General features: G+C 41.1%; 1 protein-coding gene across 2 annotated transcripts in view; it reads right to left on the bottom strand.

Moving 5' to 3' along the window:
* Positions 1 to 21,546, bottom strand: part of defl (Integrator complex subunit 7) — a 180,755-nt gene that overhangs the window by 135,011 nt on the left and 24,198 nt on the right. For both annotated transcript variants that reach the window (XM_071675335.1, XM_071675334.1), the window contains exons 6-7: positions 14,166 to 14,282; positions 5,088 to 5,328 (exon numbers count right to left, since the gene is read on the bottom strand). In XM_071675335.1, coding sequence (XP_071531436.1) covers positions 5,088 to 5,328; positions 14,166 to 14,282 — 358 coding nt within the window. The remainder of the gene's footprint in view (positions 1 to 5,087; positions 5,329 to 14,165; positions 14,283 to 21,546) is intronic.

Below are 21,546 nucleotides of genomic sequence, written 5' to 3' on the forward strand. Positions count from 1 at the left end.
ATCCAAGAGAAGGTTGATTTGTGGAAATGGTGTGTGATGTCACCATGGTTGTTCAATTTGTTTATTGCTGGGGTGGTAAGGGATGTAAATATGAGTCTTGGAGAGATGGGCAAGTATGCAGTCTGTGGGGGATGAGAGGGCCTGGGAAGTGAGTCAGTCATTGTTTGCTGATGATAGAGCACTGGTGGCAGATTCAAGTGAGACCAGAAGTTTTGCTGACTCAGTTTAGAAAAGTGTGTGAAAAGAGAAAGTTGACAGAGAATGTGAAAAAAAGCAAGTATACTAGGTTCAGCACGGTAGAGGAACAGATTAGTTGGGAAGTGAATATGAATGGAAAAAACTGGAGGAAGTGAAGTGTTTTAGATATCATGAAGTGGACGTGGCAGCAAATGGAACATTAGAAGTGGAAGTGAGTCACTGGGTGGAAAATGGGGTGAAATTCTGGGAGCACTGAAGAACGTGAGGGCAAAATTTTTTATGTCTGAAGGAACAGTAGTCCCAACAATACTATACAGATGTGAGGATTGGGCTACAGACAAGGCTGTATGGAGAAGGGTAGATGTACTGGAAATGAAATGTTTAAAGACAAAATATGGTGTGAGGTGATTTGATTAAGTAATGAAAGGTCAAGAGAGTTGTGTGGCAATAAATAGTGTGTGGTTGAGAGAGCAGAAGAGGGTGTGCTGAAATAATGTGGACATATAAAGAGAATGAGTGAGCATGTGTGGTTGAGAGAGCAGAAGAGAGTGTGCTGAAATGGTTTGGACATATGTACAGGATGTGAGGATGATTCAAAAAAGAGGATATATGTGTAAGAAGTTGAGGGAACAAGGAGAATGGAAAGACCAAATAAGAGAAGGATAGATGGAGTGCAAATTACTTTGAGCAACTGGGTCCTAAACATGCAGGAGGGTGAAAGGCATGCACGGAACTGAGTGAATTGGAACGATGTGGTACACTGAAGTCGACATGCTGTCAAGAGACTGAACCAGGGCATGTGAAGCTTCTAGGGTAAACCATGGAAAGGTCTGTGGGGCCTGGTTGTGGATGGGGAGCTGTGGTTTCAGTGCATTACACATGACAACTGGAGAATGGATGTGAGTGGATGTGGCCTTTCTTCATCAGTTCCTAGTGCTACCTTGCTAAATGGGAAATGGTGATCACGTATGAAAAAAAATTAAACTTGAGTACTGCTGTGTCATATGGTCACCAATGAAACAAATGGAAATATTCAAATCAGAGGGAATTCAGAAGTACTTTAGGAGCAAAATTGAGGGGATGGAACACATGAACTACCTTGAAAAGGCTGAAAAAACTGGAACTATGTAGACTTCACCCTATTAAGAAGAGGAAGATATATGAGAATCTATGCATGATAACAGACTGAAGGTGTGAGGGAAAACATATCGAAGCTAAAAGATTCTCAAAGGGGAGGCTATAGAGTTATCAAGTCTGCAAGAATACCAGGAAACATACCATGAATGTTATCAATAAAAAATACAAATACTATGGAAGAAAGTTCAAACAGATACAGGTGTATGGAGATAAGGTAATGGAGAAACACAAAGTTACAGCAGAAACTTTAATATACATATTTCAACAAAAGGTCCTCCTCAAGTAGACCTTGTGTTGAAATGTCTTGAAATGTCTCTGCCCTAACCTCATGCTTCTCCATCATCTCATTATCTCCTCATTCATCACTATGGATATATGTAAAGGTATTTAACATTCTACTAGTAAGCACAAGAATCATGCAAGGAACATCTACAGAAACATTGAAAAGAAAACATTATATGTGGATGAAAACAGTCATTGATGAACTCAAAATAGATAGCCATGCAAAAATGGAGATGAATGTCATTCACCTTGCAAGCTATGCAGCCCTGCCATCATGGCAAAACTTTGATGAAGGCACTCACAGGATACTCCCCTTTGCTCCCTCTACTACTGATACATACATCCTCTTAGACAATCTCTCTTCATGCATCATTTCCATACATCACAACCATTTCAGCACACTCTGTTCAGTCCTTTAATTACCCTCAGCTTACCACCACACTTCTCTATTACACTATCATACATATGTCCAAACCATTTCAGCACACCCGGTATAGTTCTTTCACTTACGCTAAGCTTATCACCACACCTCTCTTACACTACCACCACACCTCTCTCTTAAACTACCACCACACCTCTCTCTTACACTATCATACCTTACAAGACCAACCCCTCTCATAATACATGCTGTCCTCAAGTATTCTATTTCCAACAAATCCACCCACTTCCATTCTTTTGTATGCAAGGACAATGGCTCATACTTATACAGCACCACTGGGATGACTATACCATCAAATATATCCAGACAGTGATCTCTCTTTCCACACACTCCTCAAATCACATATGGCATTTGTCCACTCACCTGTCCCATGGTTCACTTCAATCAACATAGTCCTATTTTCTTTATTCAAACTTGCATTCAACACTAACCTGTCTCTCCTCCCTGCTAAACCTCATAGCTTTATTTGTATTTACTCCCCACTTTCTCCTTTCACACATTCTCCCAACTCAGTCACCTGCTTCTGTAGTTTCTCACTTGGGCTCCAGCCAGATCCATCTCTCCTGCAAAGGGCAGCTCATTCACCTCCTAGGCCCTCCTCCAACTGATGACACCACACTTGCATTCATTTACCTAATGACCCCATCCATAAATGGATTAATTAAACAGCTATGGTGACACCACATCCTTGATGTAAACCTACCTCCATCTAGAGCCACTTGTCCTTCTCTCTTCCTATTTGCACACACACCTTACTCTCTCAGCAAAAACTCCACACTGCTTTGAGTAGCTTTCCTCTAACACCATATACTCATAGTATCCCATACAGAGCAGATCTATCAAAACTATGATACATTCCTGATCCATATATGCCACAAGCAAATCTCTCTTTCTCAAAGTATTTCTCACACAAATTCTTCAAAGCAAACACCTATTCCACACATCCTCTACCACTCCTTGAACCACATTGCTCCTCCCTAATCTAATGTCCTGTAGATGCCACCATCCTCTGAATCACCACTTTCCCATACCACTTACCAGAAATATTCAAGGGACTTATAACTCAGTATTTTAAATTTTCACTTTTATTCTCCCTGCATTTACATTTTGATAAAATACAGGCATTCTGCCAGTCCTCCAGCTCTTTATATCATACTTCCACATCTGCTACACTATCTTCTAACATTATACATCCATGTCCAAACAATTCCACATCTGCCACATATCCTCCAACATTACACCTCCATGTCCAAACAAATCCGCATCTGCCACACTATCCTTTAACATTAAATCTCCAAATCCAAACAGTTCCAAATCTGACACACTATCCTCAACATTATACCTCCATGTCCAAACAACTCCGCATCTGCCACACTATCCTCTAACATTATAATTCCATGTCCATACAACTCCACACCTGCCACACTATTCTCTAACATTATACATTAATGTCCAAACAACTCCACATCTAAACAACTCCCCATCTGCCCTGATCCTCTAACATCATACCTCAATATCTAAACAACTCCAAATCTGCCACACTATCCTCTAACATTATACCCCCACATCCAAACAACTCCACATCTGCCACACTATCTTCTAACATTATAATTCCATGTCCAAACAACTCCACATCTGCCACACTATACCTCTAACATTATACCTCCATGTCCAAACAACTCCCCATCTGCCCTGATCCGCTAACATTATACCTCCATGTCCAAACCAATCCCCATCTGCCAAACTAGCCTCTAACATTATACCTTCATGTCTAAACAAATCCTCATCTAAAACACTATCATCTAACACATTCAACAGTCCTTAACATTACTCACTCCTTCTCCTCTTTGCCTCTTACCACCTGCCCATCTGCTCCATTTACTGATGCTACCATCTGTTCTTTTTTTTTCTTCACTCTATTCATCTCCATCCATAACATTATCTTGTTTCCCCTGAAGTTCACTAATACTTTTACAACCCATTACCACAATCAACAATAAAAGACATCACACCTCACCATCATGTACATGCAATATATCATTCAACCTCAACTACAAATCTCACTTCAATGCTGTATACATCTAACTAACATCTTGGAATTCACTGTTATGGAGACTACTGATGTGGCCACTCCCTTAAGGGAGTTCCAGGTGGGAATAGGCATCAGAGATATATAGTGAACAGACAGAAGAGCTGAGGCACTCAGTTGGAAACCAGTGTTACTTATTTCCATCCCTCTTACATATGAGCCCCTATTCCAATGCTCTTTCTAAATATTCAGTCTAAATATAAAAACTGTATCCTGCTTTTATTTACTTCAACCATTCAACAGTTCTTAACATTACTCACTCCTTCTCCTCTTTACCTCTTTGCCTCTTACCACTTGCCTATTTGCTCCATTTACTGATGCTACCATCTGTTCTTTTTTTTTTCTTCACTCTATTCATCTCATCCATAACATTATCTTGTTTCCCCTGAAGTTCACCGATACTTTCACAACCCATTACCACAATCAACTATGAAAGACATCATACCTCACCATCATGTACATGCAATATATCATTCAACCTCAACTACAAATCTCATCTCAATGCTGTATACGTCTCACTAACATCTTGGAATTCACTAGTTATAGAGACTCTGTTGATGCGGCCACTCCCTTAACGGAGTTCCAGGTGGGAATAAGCATCACAGATATATAGTGAATAGACAGAAGAACTGAGGCACTCAGTTTTGAAACCAGTGTTACTTATTTCTATCCCTCTTACATACGAGCCCCTATTCCAATACTCTTACTAAATATTCAGTCTAAATATGCAAACTGTATCCAGCTTTTATTTACTTCAACCATCAACATTCCTTTTCCCTTATTCGGAAACTAATTTCTACCTTGATATTTTCATACTAAATCTGAAATAAAAATTGCGACCACCTTCATCAAGAGGATGCCCTTATTCAAAAGAAGTACAGATACTGTATTAGTGAACTCGTAAATCATACAGCTATACCACGACTAATACATACAGCTTACCAGGAGTGAGAGTGATTCGGGGCAGAACTGGTGCAGCGGTTAATGACGCAAGAACAGATAAGGCCGTTGTAGCCATAGCAGGATTGTGGCGAGAAGACCTGGTAAATTTCACTAGCGTTTCCACATTATCTGCAGACCATGCATGTGGTGCAGCTTCAGCCAGGTAGCCAAGCTCTCCAAGAACAGCTTGACGGACTCCTAGTCGAGCCTCACTTTCAAGATAACCAATGAGGAGGTCCACCTTTAGATAAATGGAAAGAAACAAAACATCAATAGTTCAAGGATATAATATTTCTACTGGACTTTTCTTAAAGACGTTTTCTTAAAGACTAACTTTAAAATGGAAACAAAACTATCATTATTAATATACGTTGTCGCTGTCTCCCGCATTAGCGTGGTAGCGCAAGGAAACAGACGAAAGAATGGCCCAACCCACCCACATCCACACACGCACATATGCATACCTATACATTTCAACGTATACAATATATACATACACAGACATATACACATATACACACATACATAATTCATACTCACTGTGTTTATTCATTCCTGTTGCCACCCGGCCACACATAAAATGACACCCCCTCCCCCCCGCATGCGTGCGAGGTAGCGCTGGGAAAAAACAAAGGTCACATTCGTTCACACTCAGTCTCTAGCTGTCATGTATAATGCACCAAAACCACACCTCCCTTTCCACATCTAGGCTCCATAAAACTTTCCATGGTTTACCCCAGATACTTCAAAAGCCCTGGTTCAATCCATTGATAGCATGTAAACCCCAGTATACCACATCTTTCTAATTCACTCTATTCCTAGCACGCCTTTCACCCTCCTGCATGTTCAGAGGCCCTGATCGCTCAAAATCTTTTTCACTCCATCTTTCCACATCCAATTTGGTCTCCCACTTCTCGTTCCCTCCACTCTGACACATACATCCTCTTTGTCAATCTTTCCTCACTCATTCTCTCCATGCGACCACACCATTTCAATACACCCTCTTCTGCTCTCTCAACCACACTTTTTATTACCACACATCTCTCTTACCCTTTCATTACTTACTCGATCAAACCACCTCACACCACATACTGTTCTCAAACATCTCATTTCCAACACATCCACCCTCCTCTGCACGACCCTATCTATGGCCCACACCTCGCAACCATATCTTCACGGCCCTATCTATGGCCCACACCTCGCAACCATATAACGTTGTTGAAACCACTATTCCTTCTAACATACTTAATTTAGCTATCCAAGATAACGTTCTCACCTTCCACACATCCTTCAATGCTCCCAGAACCTTCGCCCCTCCCCCACCCTATGACTCACTTCTGCTTCCATGGTTCCATCAGCTGCTAAATCAACTCCCAGATATCTAAAACACTTCACTTCCTCCAGGTTTTCTCCAATCAAACTTACCTCCCAATTTACTTGTCCCTCAACTCTACTGTACCTAATAACCTTGCTCTTTTTCACATTTACTCTCAGCTTTTTTCTTTCACACACTACCAAACTCAAGTCACCAGCTTCTGCAGTTTCTCACCCAAATCAGCCACCAGCGCTGTATCATCAGCAAACAACAACTGACTCACTTCCCACACCCTCTCATCCACAAAAGACTGCATACTTGCTCCTCTCTCCAAAACTCTTGCATTTACCTCCCTAACAACCCCATCCATAAACAAATTCAACAACCATGGAGACATCATGCACCCCTGCCGCAAACCAACATTCACTGGGAACCAATCACTTTCCCACCTTCCTAGGCGTACACATGCCTTACATCCTCGATAAAAACTTTTAACTGCTTCTGACAACTTGCCTCCCAAACCATATACTCTTAATACCTACCACAGAGCATTTCTATCAACTCTATCATATGCCTTTTCCAGATCCATAAATGCTACATACAAATCCATTTGTTTTTCTAAGTATTTCTCACATACATTCTTCAAAGCAAACACCTGATCCACACATCCTCTACCATTTCTGAAATCACACAGCTCTTCCCCAGTCTGATGCTCTGTACATGCCTTCACCCTCTCAATCAATATCCTTCCAAAAAATTTCCCAGGAATACTCAACAAATTTATACCTCTGTAATTTGAACAATCACCTTTATCCCTTTTGCCTTTGTACAATGGCACTATGCATGCATTCCACCAATCCTCAGGCACTTCACCATGAACCACAAATACATTGAATATCCTCACCAACCAGTCAACAACACAGTCATCCCCTTTTTTAATAAAATCCACTGCAATACCATCCAAATCCGCTGCCTTGCCAGCTTTCATCTTTCGCAAAGCTTTCACTACCTCTTCTCTGTTTACCAAATCATTCTCCCCAACCTTCTCACTTCGCACACCACCCTGAACAAAACAACCTATATCTGCCATTCTATCACCAAACACATTCAACAAACCTTAAAAATGCTCACTCCATCTCCTTCTCACTTCACCACTACTTGTTATTACCTCCCCATTAGCCCCCTTCACCAATGTTCCCATTTGTTCTCTTGTCTTACACACTTTATTTACCTCCTTCCAAAACATCCTTTTATTCTCCCTAAAATTTAATGATATCCTCTCACCCTAACTCTCATCTGCTCTCCTTTTCACCTCTAGCACCTTTCTCTTGACCTCCTGCCTCTTTCTTTTATACAACTCCCAGTGATTTGCACTACTTCCTTGCAAAAATCATCCAAATGCCTATCTCTTCTCTTTCACTAACAATCATATTTCTTCATCCCACTACTCACTACCCTTTCTAATCTGCCCACCTCCCACCTTTCTCATGCCACATGCATATTTTGTGCAAGCCATCACTGCTTCCCTAAATACATCCCATTCATCCTCCACTCCCCTTACATCATTTGCTCTTGCCTTTTTCCATTCTGCACTCAATCTCTCCTGGTACTTCATCACACAAGTTACCTATTCAAGCTCACTTACTCTCACCACTCTCTTCACCCTAACGTTCTCCCTCCTTTTCTGAAAACCTCTACAAATTTTCACCTTCGCCTCCACAAGATAATGATCAGACATCCCTCTAGTTGCCCCTCTCAGCACATTAACATCCAAAAGTCTCTCTTTCACGTGCCTATCAATTAACATGTAGTCCAATAACGCTCTCTGGTCATCTCTCCTACTTACATACTCTTACTTACATCTCTCTTTTTAAACCAGGTATTCCCAATCACCAGTCCTTTTTCAGCACAGAAATCTACAAGCTCTTCACTATTTCCATTGACAACACTGAACACCCCATGCACATCAATTATACCCTCAAGTGCCACATTACTCACTTCTGCATTCAAATCACCCATCACTATAACCTGGTCTCATGTATCAAAGCTGCTAAGACACTCACTCAGCTGCACCCAAAATACTTGCCTCTCATGATCTTTCTTCTCATGACCAGTGACTCACTTCCACTTCCATGGCTCCATCCACTGCTAAGTCCACTCCCAGACATCTAAAAGACTTCACTTCCTCCATTTTTTCTCTATTCAAACTTACCTCCCAATTAACCTGTCACTCAATTTTAACTCGTCGCTCAATCCTAGTGAACCTAATAACCTTGCTCTTCTTCAAATTTACTCTCAACTTTCTTCTTTCACACACTTTACCAAACTCAGTCACCAACTTCTGCAGTTTCTCACATGAATCAGCCACCAGCGCTGTATCATCAGTGAACAACAACTGACTCAGTTCCCAAGCCCTCTCATCCACAACAGACTCCACACTTGCTCCTTGCTCCAAAACTCTTGCATTCACCTCCCTAACCACCTCATCCATAAACAAATTAAACACCCATGGAGATGCCACGCACCCGTGTTGCAAACCGACATTCACTGAGAACCAATCACTTTCCTCTCTTCCTACTCATACACATGCCATACATCCTTGGTAAAAACTTTTCACTGCTTCTAGCAACTTGCCTCCCATGCCATATACTCTTGAAACCTTCCACAAAGCATCTCTATCAACACTATCATATGCCTTCTCCAGATCCATAAATGCTACATACAATATTATTATTATTATTATACTTTGTCGCTGTCTCCCGCGTTTGCGAGGTAGCGCAAGGAAACAGACAAAAGAAATGGCCCAACCCCCCCCCCCCATACACATGTATATACATACGTCCACACACGCAAATATACATACCTACACAGCTCTCCATGGTTTACCCCAGACGCTTCACATGCCTTGATTCAATCCACTGACAGCACGTCAACCCCGGTATACCACATCGATCCAATTCACTCTATTCCTTGCCCTCCTTTCACCCTCCTGCATGTTCAGGCCCCGATCACACAAAATCTTTTTCACTCCATCTTTCCACCTCCAATTTGGTCTCCCTCTTCTCCTCGTTCCCTCCACCTCCGACACATATATCCTCTTGGTCAATCTTTCCTCACTTATTCTCTCCATGTGCCCAAACCACTTCAAAACACCCTCTTCTGCTCTCTTAACCACGCTCTTTTTATTTCCACACATCTCTCTTACCCTTACGTTACTCACTCGATCAAACCACCTCACACCACACATTGTCATCAAACATCTCATTTCCAGCACATCCAGCACATTTCCAGCTACATACAAATCCATCTGTTTTTCTAAGTATTCCTCACATACATTCTTCAAAGCAAACACCTGCTCCACACATCCTCAACCACTTCTGAGACCACAATACTCTTCCCCAATCTGATTCTCTATACATACCATTACCCTCTCAATCAAAACCCTCCCATATAATTTCCCAGGAATAATCAATAAACTTATGCCTCTGTATTTTGAACACTCATCTCTATCCCCTTTGCCTTTGTACAATGGCACTTTGCATGCATTCAGCCAATCCTCCGGCACTTCACCACAAACTATACATACACTGAATATCCTTACCAACCAATCAATGACACAGTCACCCCTGTTTTTAATAAAGTCCATTGGGATACCATCCAAACCAAATACCATCTAAAAAAGGAAACAGAAGAAGGAGTCAAGCGCGGAGTGCTCATCCTCCTCGAAGGCTCAGACTGGGGGGTCTGAATGTGGGTGGATCAAACCATGATGAGAAGAAAGGAGTGATAGGTAGTATGTTTGAGGAAAGAAACCTAATTACTCTGAATCTGAGTGAAACGAAGCTCAAGGTTAAAGGGGATGAGTGAATTGGGAATGTATTGGGAGTAGAGTCAGGGGTTGGTGAGAGGACAAGAGATAAGAAAGGAGTAGTACTACCTCTGAAGCAGGAGCTGTGGTAGTATGTGATACAGTGTAAGACAGTAAATTCCAGCTTGATGTGGTAAAACAGAAAGTGGATGGAGAGAGATGGGTGATTATTGGTGTCTATGCACCTGGTCAAGAGAAGAAAGATCATGAGAGACAAGTGTTTTGGGAGCAGCTGAGAGTCAGCAGCTTTGACACACAAGACTGGGTTTTAGTGATGGGTGATTTAAATTCGAAGGTGAATTATAGGACAGTTGAGGGTATAATTGGTGTACATGGGGTATTTAGTGTTGGGAATGGAAATGGTGAAGAGCTTGTGGATTTGTGCGCTGAAAAAAGACTGGTGATTGAGAATACCTGGTTCAAAAAGAGAGATATCCATAAGTTTACGTACGTGAGTAGTAGAGATGGTCAAAGGGCATTACTGGAATACGTTTTAATTGGTAGGCATGTAAAAGAGAGACTTTTGGATGTTAAAGTGCTAAGAGGGGTAGCTGGAGAGATGTCTGATCACTATCTTGTGGAGGCGAAGGTGAATATTTGCAGAGGTTTTCAAAAAAAAAAAAGAGAGAATGTTGGGAAGAAGAGAGCAGTGAGAGTAAGTGAGCTTGGAAAGGAGACTTGTGTAAGGAAATACCCAAAGAGATTGAGCGTAGAATGGTAAAAGGTAACAGCAAATGACGTGAGGGGAGTGGGTGAGGAATGGGATGTATTTAGGGAAGCAGTGTTTTCTTGTACAAAAGAAGCATGTGGCATGAGAAAGGTGGGAGGTGGGCAGATTAGAAAGGGTAGTGATTGATGGGATGAAGAAGCTGTTAGTGAAACAGAGAAGAGAGGTGTTTGGATGATACTCTCAAGGAAGTAGTGCAAATGACTGAGAGATGTATAAAAGAAAGTGGCAGGAGGTCAAGAGAAAGGTGCAAGGGTTGAAAAAGAGGGCAAATGAGAGTTGGAATGAGAGCATATCATCAAATTGTAATGAAAATAAAACGATGTTTTGGAAAGAGGTAAATAACGTGCATAAGACACAAGAACAAATGGGAACACTGGTGAAGGGGGCAAGTGGGGAAGTAATATCAGGAAGTGATGAAGTGAGAAGGAGATGGAGTGAGTATTTTCAAGATCTGTTGAAAGTGTTTGAGATAAAGAGGCAGATATAGGGTGTTTTGGTCACGGTGGTATGCAAAGTGAGATGGTCAGGGAGAATGGTTTGGTTAAGAGAGAAGAGGTGGTGAAAGCTTTGGGGAAGATGAAATCTGGCAAGGTGGCAGGTTTGGATGGTATTGCAGTGGAATTTATTATAAAAGCGGGGTAAATGCACTGTTGATTGGTTGGTAAGGATATTCAATGTATGTATAGATCATGGCGAAGTGTGTGAGGATTAGCGAAATGCATGCACAGTGCCATTGTACAAAGGTAAAGGGGATAAATGAGTGTTCAAACTAGAAAGGCATAAGTTTGTGGAGTATTCCTGAAAACTGTATGGGAGGGTACTGACTGAAAGGGTGACTGCATGCACAGAGCATCAAACTGGGGAGGAGCAGTGTGGTTTCATAAGTGGTAGAGGATATGTGCATCATGTGTTTGCTTTGAAGAATGTGTGTGAGAAATACTTACAAAAACAGATGGATTTGTATGTAGTATTTATGGATCTGGAGAAGGCATATGATACCGTTGATAGAGATGCTTTGTGGAGGGTCTTAAAAGCATACAGTGTGGGAAGTAAGCCACTAGAAGCAGTGAAAACTTTTTACCAATGATGTAAGGCATGTGTACAAGCAGGAAGAGAGGAGAGTGATTGGTTCCCAGTGAAGGTTGGTCTGCAGCAAGGGTGTGTGATGTCCACATGGCTGTTTAATCTGTTTATGGATGGGGTGGTTAGGGAGTTAAATGCAGGAGTTTTGGAAAGAGGGGTGAGTATGCAGTCTGTTGGGGATGACAGGGCTAGGAAAATGAGTCAGCTGTTGTTCGCCGATGACACAGTACTGGTGGCTGATTCAAGTGAGAAACTGCAGAAGTTGATGACTGAGTTTGGAAGTGTGTGAATGGAGAAAGTTGAGAGTAAATGTGAATAAAAGCAAAGGTCTTTAGGTTCAGCTGGGTTGAGGGACAAGTTAGGTGGGATATAAGTTTGAATGGAGAAAAATTGGATGGATTGATAAGAGCAATGAAAGCAAAAGTGAGGAATGAGGGTGCAGAGATGAAGTGTGGGCAGTGACCTGCAGTAGGCTAGTGGCAAGCCTGTCAGTTGAAGATACTGTGTAGTATGCAGAGAGTGCAGAGGAGTCGCAAGAATTTGTGTGTTTTATGTTATGTGAATGCATAAGCAATGAAGTTAAATGCAAGTAAAAGTAATGGTGTGTGAAAAGGAGAGTGAAAGTATAGATTTTGCAAAACCATATAGAGTGAAAGAAGAAAGTGTACTAAACTGCATTTTAGATATGGGAGGGAGAAAGACTGAAAAAGGTGAGGTAATTCAAGTATGTAGGAGATGCCTTGGGTAAGTTTGATGATATGTAGGGAAGATTATGGGAGAGAGCAGCACAGGGTAGAAGAATCATTGGGTATCTTAACAGAATAATGAAGGGTAGAGATGTAAATATGGAAGTGAAGAGTATAATCCTCCCAGCCCTGACCGAAGCCACCAAAACACGGGCATGGAATGAGTCACAATCGTCAAGAATCCTGGTTGTGAAAATAAGCTATTTGAGAGGAACATGTGGTATGACTAGATGGAATGAAGAAAGATTTGGGGGGATGTATGAGAAAAATGTTATGGCAGGGAATACAAAAGAAATGAACTGTGCAGTGGTAGAGTGGGTGAAAAACAATACTTTGAGCTGGTTTGGGCAAGCAGAATGAATGCAAGATGGGGAGTTTACAAGGAGAATGTATGACTGTTCAATTAAAGAGGTAGGTGTGAGAGGAAGACCACCTATGGCTTGAGGAAATAAAGTGAAATAATACCAGCGGAAGAGAAATGGTGGAAAATGTGTGGAATAGTCTATGCAAGGGAGGCATGTAGGAAAGGGGTAAGCAGAAACTCTTTTGCCATGGCCACCCCTTTGTTGATAGCTCATGGAGGGAATAGGCATCAGAGATATACACACAAAGATAGACATTTTATTTTTCTTAAAATTATCAATATCATCTTATCATTCAATTAGTCACCACCAACCACTCTCTCCATTCCTGCCGTTTTCCTATCCTAACCCAATTTGGCCTTCGAAAACAATTCTTATCACTCACTTACCTGCAGGTATTTATTTTGGCTACTCTTTTCCATCTGGCAAGCTATATCAACCACAATCTTTAATCTTTTCTCTTATCACTACATTTCTAAAACACTCATAATCTAAGACGTATTCCAGATATAACTTACTCTTTCCTCATTTCAAACCTATTTTAAGATTCTCATACAAGTAAAGTATCAGTAAATTTTGTATCTCTTGTGCAATCTTCACCTGGATGATGCAATTTTCTAGCTATCAAGTTATAATCTGAACAGATAATGAAAACATATTCAGTTGAAAATCGTATCATGCCTACTCAACACATTCTAATCTATATATCTATCAAAAATCAATAACTTCATTCCTATTGCCATTGGGTGAATCAATCACATACAGGCAAACAACTTCTGCAGGAACTGATTTTACATAACTGGAGTTTTAAATCCCTTACATAAATTATAATGGGTGGCAAAGGGTATGGTTGTCCATGCCTATGGTTGCAATTAATTTCTGACATTAATGAGAGACTTCCTTAATTCTTAGTTCTGTTTTTCCTTAAAAAACAGGTAAAAAGAGAATAGCAATGAACTATATGTGCAATTCACCTGCTGAGGGATGTCAACGAGAATGTGAGCAGCCAGCTGTGTCAATGTGTGTAACGTAGTAATCACTACTCGTTGTGTTGGGTACTCCTTCAGCAACTCCAGGCACAAGCTTCGCACCTAGGGGTAATAATAAGCAATGATAGAGACACAACAATACATAAGCATGTTCTACAGATAAAAATTATGACATTTTTTTATATAAAGGGAATTCTATCTACATTTCTGACACAGTCGGTCTATCATACTTGAAAATTTCCTTGTGTAGACAACAAGGTCTCAAATTATACCTTTAGGTTCCTTAACTACTCATCTCAGGTCAAAACCATCTTAATTAGTGGCACTGAAACCCATGTCATCAAGGGTGTTACATTCCTGGCCAAAAATTTTCCCAATTTAACTCTTATGCATGGACTACACCTGGAAAAAATTAATTACCATCATTAAATCATATGTCATGAGGTAAACTAAATGATTTCTTATGAAAACTCGTTGAAAAGGGTACTGAAAAGTGGTAATGAGGGCTTTTACTACTACTAGAGCGGCACTAAGTGGACTAAAGATTACTGGAATGAATAGGGACAAGCAGTTGGGTTATCTACATCACCCATGAATTACTAGAGTCAACAAATGTTGCCACATCACAGGCAATGCAGATGTTCAACAGACTTACTGAAAAAAATGGTAATTAGAGTTTGAGGTGGTGGTGGAATGGACAGGTGAAATAAGTGCTATTGGGTACCTTCCTACAAATACCTACAATGAGATTTAGCCAAAATGACAGAGCAGGGTTACTGTGAAGCACTCACCACATCTTATTTGATGTACATGGCTATTTTTCTCAGCTGCCACATACATCACATAATCATTAATTCTTGGTTCATCTGGGAATGATTTCATCCATATGTCAAGAATTCATTTGAGTGTTTCTGTAGCTGTTCCATGAATTTTTCTTATTTCTCCAGGAATCACAATGAATAATTGTTTTAGCTTCCTGACTGGGATGTACCATGTTTTTGTCTGACCTATTTTCAATATTTATTCATTTTACTTTGTCGCTGTCTCCAGCGTTAGCGAGGTAGCGCAAGGAAACAGACAAAAGAGTGGCCCAACCCACCCACATACACATGTATATACATACACATCCACACATGCAAATATACATACCTATACATCTCAACGTATACATATATATAAACACACAGACATATACATATATACACATGTACATAATTCATACTGTCAGCCTTTATTCATTCCCATCCCCACCCCGCCACACATGAAATAACAGCCCCCTCCCCCCGCATGTGTGTGAGGTAGCACTAGGAAAAGACAACAAAGGCCACATTCGTTCACACTCAGTCTCTAGCTGTCATGTAATAATGCACAGAAACCACAGCTCCCTTTCCACATCCAGGCCCCACAGACCTTTCCATGGTTTACCCCAGACGCTTCACATGCCCTGGTTCAATCCACTGACAGCACGTCAACCCCGGTATACCACATTGTTCCAATTCACTCTGTTCCTTGCACACCTTTCACCCTCCTGCATGTTCAGGCCCCGATCACTCAAAATCTTTTTCACTCCATCTTTCCACCTCCAATTTGGTCTCCCACTTCTCGTTCCCTACACCTCTGACATATATATCCTCTTGGTCAATCTTTCCTCACTCATTCCCTCCATGTGGCCAAACCATTTCAAAACACCCTCTTCTGCTCTCTCAACCACACTCTTTTTATTACCACACATCTCTCTTACCCTTAAATTACTTACCCCATCAAACCACCTTACACCACATACTGTCCTCAAACATCTCATTTCCAGCACATCCACCCTCTTCCGCACAACTCTATCTATAGCTCATGCCTCGCAACCATATAACATTGTTGGAACTGCTATTCCTTCAAAAATACCCATATCTGCTTTCCGAGATAATGTTCTCAACTTCCACATGTTCTTCAAGGCTCCCAGAATTTTCACCCTCTCCCTCACCCTATGATTCACTTTCGCTTCCATGGTTCCATCTGCTGCCAAATCAACTCCCAGATATCTATATAACACTTCACTTCCTCCAGTTTTTCTCAATTCAAACTTACCTCCAAATTGACTTGTCCTTCAACCCTACTGTACCTAATAACCTTGCTCTTATTCACATTTACTCTCAGCTTTCTTTTTCATACACTTTACCAAACTCAGTCACCAGCTTCTGCAGTTTCTCACCCGAATCAGCCACCAGCGCTGTATCATCAGTGAACAACAACTGACTCACTTCCCAAGCTCTTTCATCCACAACAGACTGCATACTTGCCCCTCTTTCCAAAACTCTTGCATTCACCTCCCTAACTACCCCATCCATAAACAAATTAAACAACCGTAGAGACATCACACACCCCTGCCACAAACCTACATTCACTGAGAACCAATCATCTTCCTCTCTTCCTACACGTACACATGCCTTACATCCTCGATACATAGAAATCCATTTGCTTTCTAAGTATTTCTCACATACATTCTTCAAAGCAAACACCTGATCCACACATCCTCTACCACTTCTGAAACCACACTGCTTTTCCCCAATCTGATGCTCTGTACATGCCTTCACCCTCTCATATAATTTCCCACGAATACTCAACAAACTTATACCTCTGTAATTTGAGCACTCACTTTTATCCCCTTTGCCTTTGTACAATGGCACTATGCAAGCATTCTGCCAATCCTCAGGCACCTCACCATGAATCATACATACATTAAATAACCTTACCAACCAGTGAACAATACTTTCACCCCCATTTTTTAATAAATTCCACTGCAATACCATCCAAACCCGCTGCCTTGCCAGCTCTCATTTTCGCAAAGCTTTTACTACCTCTTCTCTGTTTACCAAATCATTCTCCCTAACCCTCTCACTTTGCACACCACCTCGACCAAAACACCCTATATCTGCCACTCTATCATCAAACACATTCAACAAACCTTAAAAATACTCAATCCATCTCCTTCTCACATCACCACTACTTGTTATCACCTCCCCATTAGCCCCCATCACTGAAGTTCCCATTTGTTCCCTTGCCTTACCCACTTTATTTACCTCCTTCCAATACAACTTTTTATTCTCTATAAAATTTAATGACACTCTCTCACCCCAACTCTCATTTGCCCTCTTTTTCACCTCTTGCACCTTTCTCTTGACCTCCTGCCTCTTTCTTTTATACATCTCCCACTCATTTGCATTTTTTCCCTGCAAAAATCGTCTAAATGCCTCTCTCTTCTCTTTCACTAATAATCTTACTTCTTCATCAAACTACTCACTACCCTTTCTAATCTGCCCACCTCCCACACTTCTCAAGCCACAAGCATCCCTTGCGCAAGCCATCACTGCTTCCCTAAATACATCCCATTCCTCCCCCACTCCCCTTACCTCCTTTGTTCTCACCTTTTTCTATTCTGTACTCACTCTCTCCTGGTACTTTCTCACACAAGTCTCCTTCCCAAGCTCACTTACTCTCACCACTCTCTTCACCCCAACATTCTCTCTTCTTTTCTGAAAACCTCTACAAATCTTCACCTTCGCCTCCACAAGATAATGATCAGACATCCCTCCAGTAGCACCTCTCAGCAAATTAACATCTAAAAGTCTCTCTTTCGCGCGCCTATCAATTAACACATAATCCAATAACGCTCTCTGGCCATCTCTCCTATTTACATACGTATACTTATGTATATCTCGCTTTTTAAAGCAGGTATTCCCAATCACCAGTCCTTTTTCAGCACATAAATCTACAAGCTCTTCATCATTTCCATTTACAACACTGAATGCCCCCAAGTACACCAATTATTCCCTGAAGTGCCACATTACTCATCTTTGCATTCAAATCACCCATCACTATAACCCGGTCTCGTGTATCAAAACTACTAACACACTCACTCAGCTGCTCCTAAAAACACTTGCCTCTCATGATCTTTCTTCAACATGTTCCATGGTATTTATTAATAACTCTATATCTTTCTTTTTGAGAAGTTTCAGGTTTAACATATATTCTTTCATAACTTTAAATTTGTTGCCATGTAAAGATTATCATAATTTTTTCTCTTCTTTCTAAATCATATAGTTGCAGTTCTTTCAGCCTTTCAATGTTGTCCACATGTTCCATCCCCTTGATTTTGTTATGGAGTGCTTCTGAATTCTCTCAATGTATCATATTTCTGAATTCAACCTTGCATCTAATATATACATCAAACACTCATCAACAGAATCCAATCTTTTGTAGAGAAACTTCTCAGAATCATACTACTCATCCCTAGACTTTACAATGCAATCTTCTTGATATGTTCTCTAAAATCTAGCTTCTCATTAATGATGACACTTAAATCTTTAACATTTGGCTCACTTTCTATGAATTACCCAAAAATCATTCTCTCTAAAAAAACATAGACTCCAAGGACAATGGACCAAAGATTTCAAAATGCTGAACAATTTTAACAAAAAATAAAATTTCTTCAATTTAAACAGATTCAGAGACCAAAAATAATGTTATGACAATAAATGGAATGGGATATAACAACAATGAAGGCAAAAGTTTTTCAAATGTAAGAGTGTAAAACATAGGAGTAGACTACTAACTGGAGTAGTGAATATAAAGACTATAAGTACCTTTAAATCAAGCCAGACAAATACTTCACTGACATTTGTTATAAAAAAATCCACTTTAACACCAATTATCTCATTCTTTTCAGAATCTTGCCACTAAGCAGATTTGGTAAACAGTTCTATCTATCTACCTATCTATCTATCTATCTATCTATCTATCTATCGATCTAGCTATCTGTATCCCTGATGCCTGTTCCCTCAGGGAACTCCCATCTAGGGGTGGCCATGGCAAAGGTCTCCACTAAGCCCTGTCCTTACATTCCTCCCTCGCATTCGTCCAACATTCCACGCATTCGTCCAACATTTCTCTTCCTCCAGTATTCTTCCACCCTATTTGCCCATGTCACAGGTGGTCTTCCTATCCCACCAAAACCTTTATTTGTACTACCCTACACTTTCCTTCCACATGCCCAAACCACCTCAAAGTACTATTTTCACCCACTCTACCACTCCACAATTCATTCCCTTTGCATTGCCAGCAACATCACATCTCTCATACACCATTTAATTTCTTTCTTCATTCCATCTAGTCACACCACGTGCTCTTCTCAAATAGTTCATTTCCACAGTGTGGATTCTTGATCTCTGTGACTCATTCCATGTCCATGTTTTGGCTGCACAGGTTAGGGTTGGGAGGACTATGCTGTCCCATAATCCTCTCTTCACTTCCATACTTACACCTCTACCCTTAATTATTCTATTAAGGGACTCAATGACTCTTCTACCCTGTACTGCTCTCTCCCTTATCTCTGCTTCCATATCACTAAACTTACTCAAGACAGCTCCTAAATACTTTAATTCTCTTACCTCTTTCAGTCTTTCTCCTCATATCCAAAGTCATGTGATACCAGGAGAGTGGTCGGTCATGTGATACCAGGAGAGTGGTCAGTCATGTGACACCAGGAGAGTGGTCGGTCATGTGATACCAGAGAGTGGTCGGTCATGTGACACCAGGAGAGTGGTCGGTCATGTGATACCATGAGAGTGGTCGGTCATGTGATACCATGAGAGTGGTCGGTCATGAGAGTGGTCGAGCCCACGCCTCGCAACCATATAACATTGTTGGAACCACTATTCCTTCAAACATACCCATTTTTGCTTTCCAAGATAACATTCTTGACTTCCACACATTCTTTAACGCTCCCACAACTTTTGCCCCCTCCCCCACCCTATGATTCACTTCCACTTCCATGGTTCCATCCGCTGCCAAATCCACTCCCAGATATCTAAAACACTTCACTTACACCAGTTTTTCTCCATTCAAACTTATCTCCCAATTGACTTGTCCCTCAACCCTACTGTACCTAATAAACTTGCTCTTATTCACATTTACTTTCAGCTTTCTTCTTCACACACTTCACCAAACTCAGTCACCAGCTTCTGCAGTTTCTCACACGAATCAGCCACCAGCGCTGTATCATCAGTGAACAACAACTGACTCACTTCCCAAGCTCTCTCATCTAGAACAGACTGCATACTTGCCCCTCTTTCCAAAACTCTTGCATTCACCTCCCTAACAACCCCATCCATGAACAAATTAAACAACCATGGAGACATCACACACCCCTGCCACAAACCAACATTCACTGAGAACCAATCACTTTCCTCTCTTCCTACAAGTACACAAGCCTTACATCCTTGATAAAAACTTTTCACTGCTCCTAACAACTTGCCCCCCACACCATATATTCTTAATACCTTCCACAGGGCATCTCTATCAACTCTATCATATGTCTTCTCCAGATCCATAAATGCTACATACAAATCCATTTGCTTTTCTAAGTATTTCTCACATACATTCTTCAAAGCAAACACCTGATCCACACATCCTCTACCACTTCTGAAACCACACTGCTCTTCCCCAATCTGGTGGTCTGTACATGTCTTCACCCTCTCAATCAATACCCTCCCATATAATTTCCCAGGAATACTCAACAAACCTATTCCTCTGTAATTTGAGCATTCACTTTTATCCCCTTTGCACAATGGCACTATGCAAGCATTCCTCCAATCCTCAGGCACCTCACCATTAGTCATACATACATTAAATAACCTTACCAACCAGTCAACAATACAGTCACACCCCCTTTTTTAATAAATTCCACTGCAATACCATCCAAACCCACTACCTTGCCGGCTCTCATCTTCCGCAAAGCTTTTACTACCTCTTCTCTGTTTACCAAATCATTCTCCCTAACCCTCTCACTTTGCACACCACTTAAATACGTATACGTATATCTCTCTTTTTAAACCAGGTATTCCCAATCACCAGTCCTTTTTCGGCACACAAATCTCCAAGCTCTTCACCATTTCCATCTACAACACTGAACACTCCATGTACACCAGCTGTTCCCTCAACTGCCACCTTACTCATCTTAGCATTCAAATCACCCATCACTATAACCCAGTCTCGTGCATCAAAACTACTAACACACTCACTCAGCTGCTCCCAAAATACTTGCCTCTCATGATCTTTCTTCTCATGCCCAGGTGCATATGCACCAATAATCACCCATCTCTCTCCATCCACTTTCAGTTTTACCCATATCAATCTAGAGTTTTCTGGATGTTTTGGCTCAGAGTGAAACGAAGCTCAAGGGTAAAGGGGAAGAGTGGTTTGGGAATGTTTAGGGAGTAAAGTCAGGGGTTGGCGAGAGGACAAGAGTAAGGGAAGGAGTACCACTACTCCTGAAACAGGAGTGGTGGGAGTATGTGACAGAGTGCAAGAAAGTAAA

Source organism: Panulirus ornatus, chromosome 20 (assembly GCF_036320965.1).
Source record: "Panulirus ornatus isolate Po-2019 chromosome 20, ASM3632096v1, whole genome shotgun sequence".
NCBI classification, from domain to species: domain Eukaryota; kingdom Metazoa; phylum Arthropoda; class Malacostraca; order Decapoda; family Palinuridae; genus Panulirus; species Panulirus ornatus.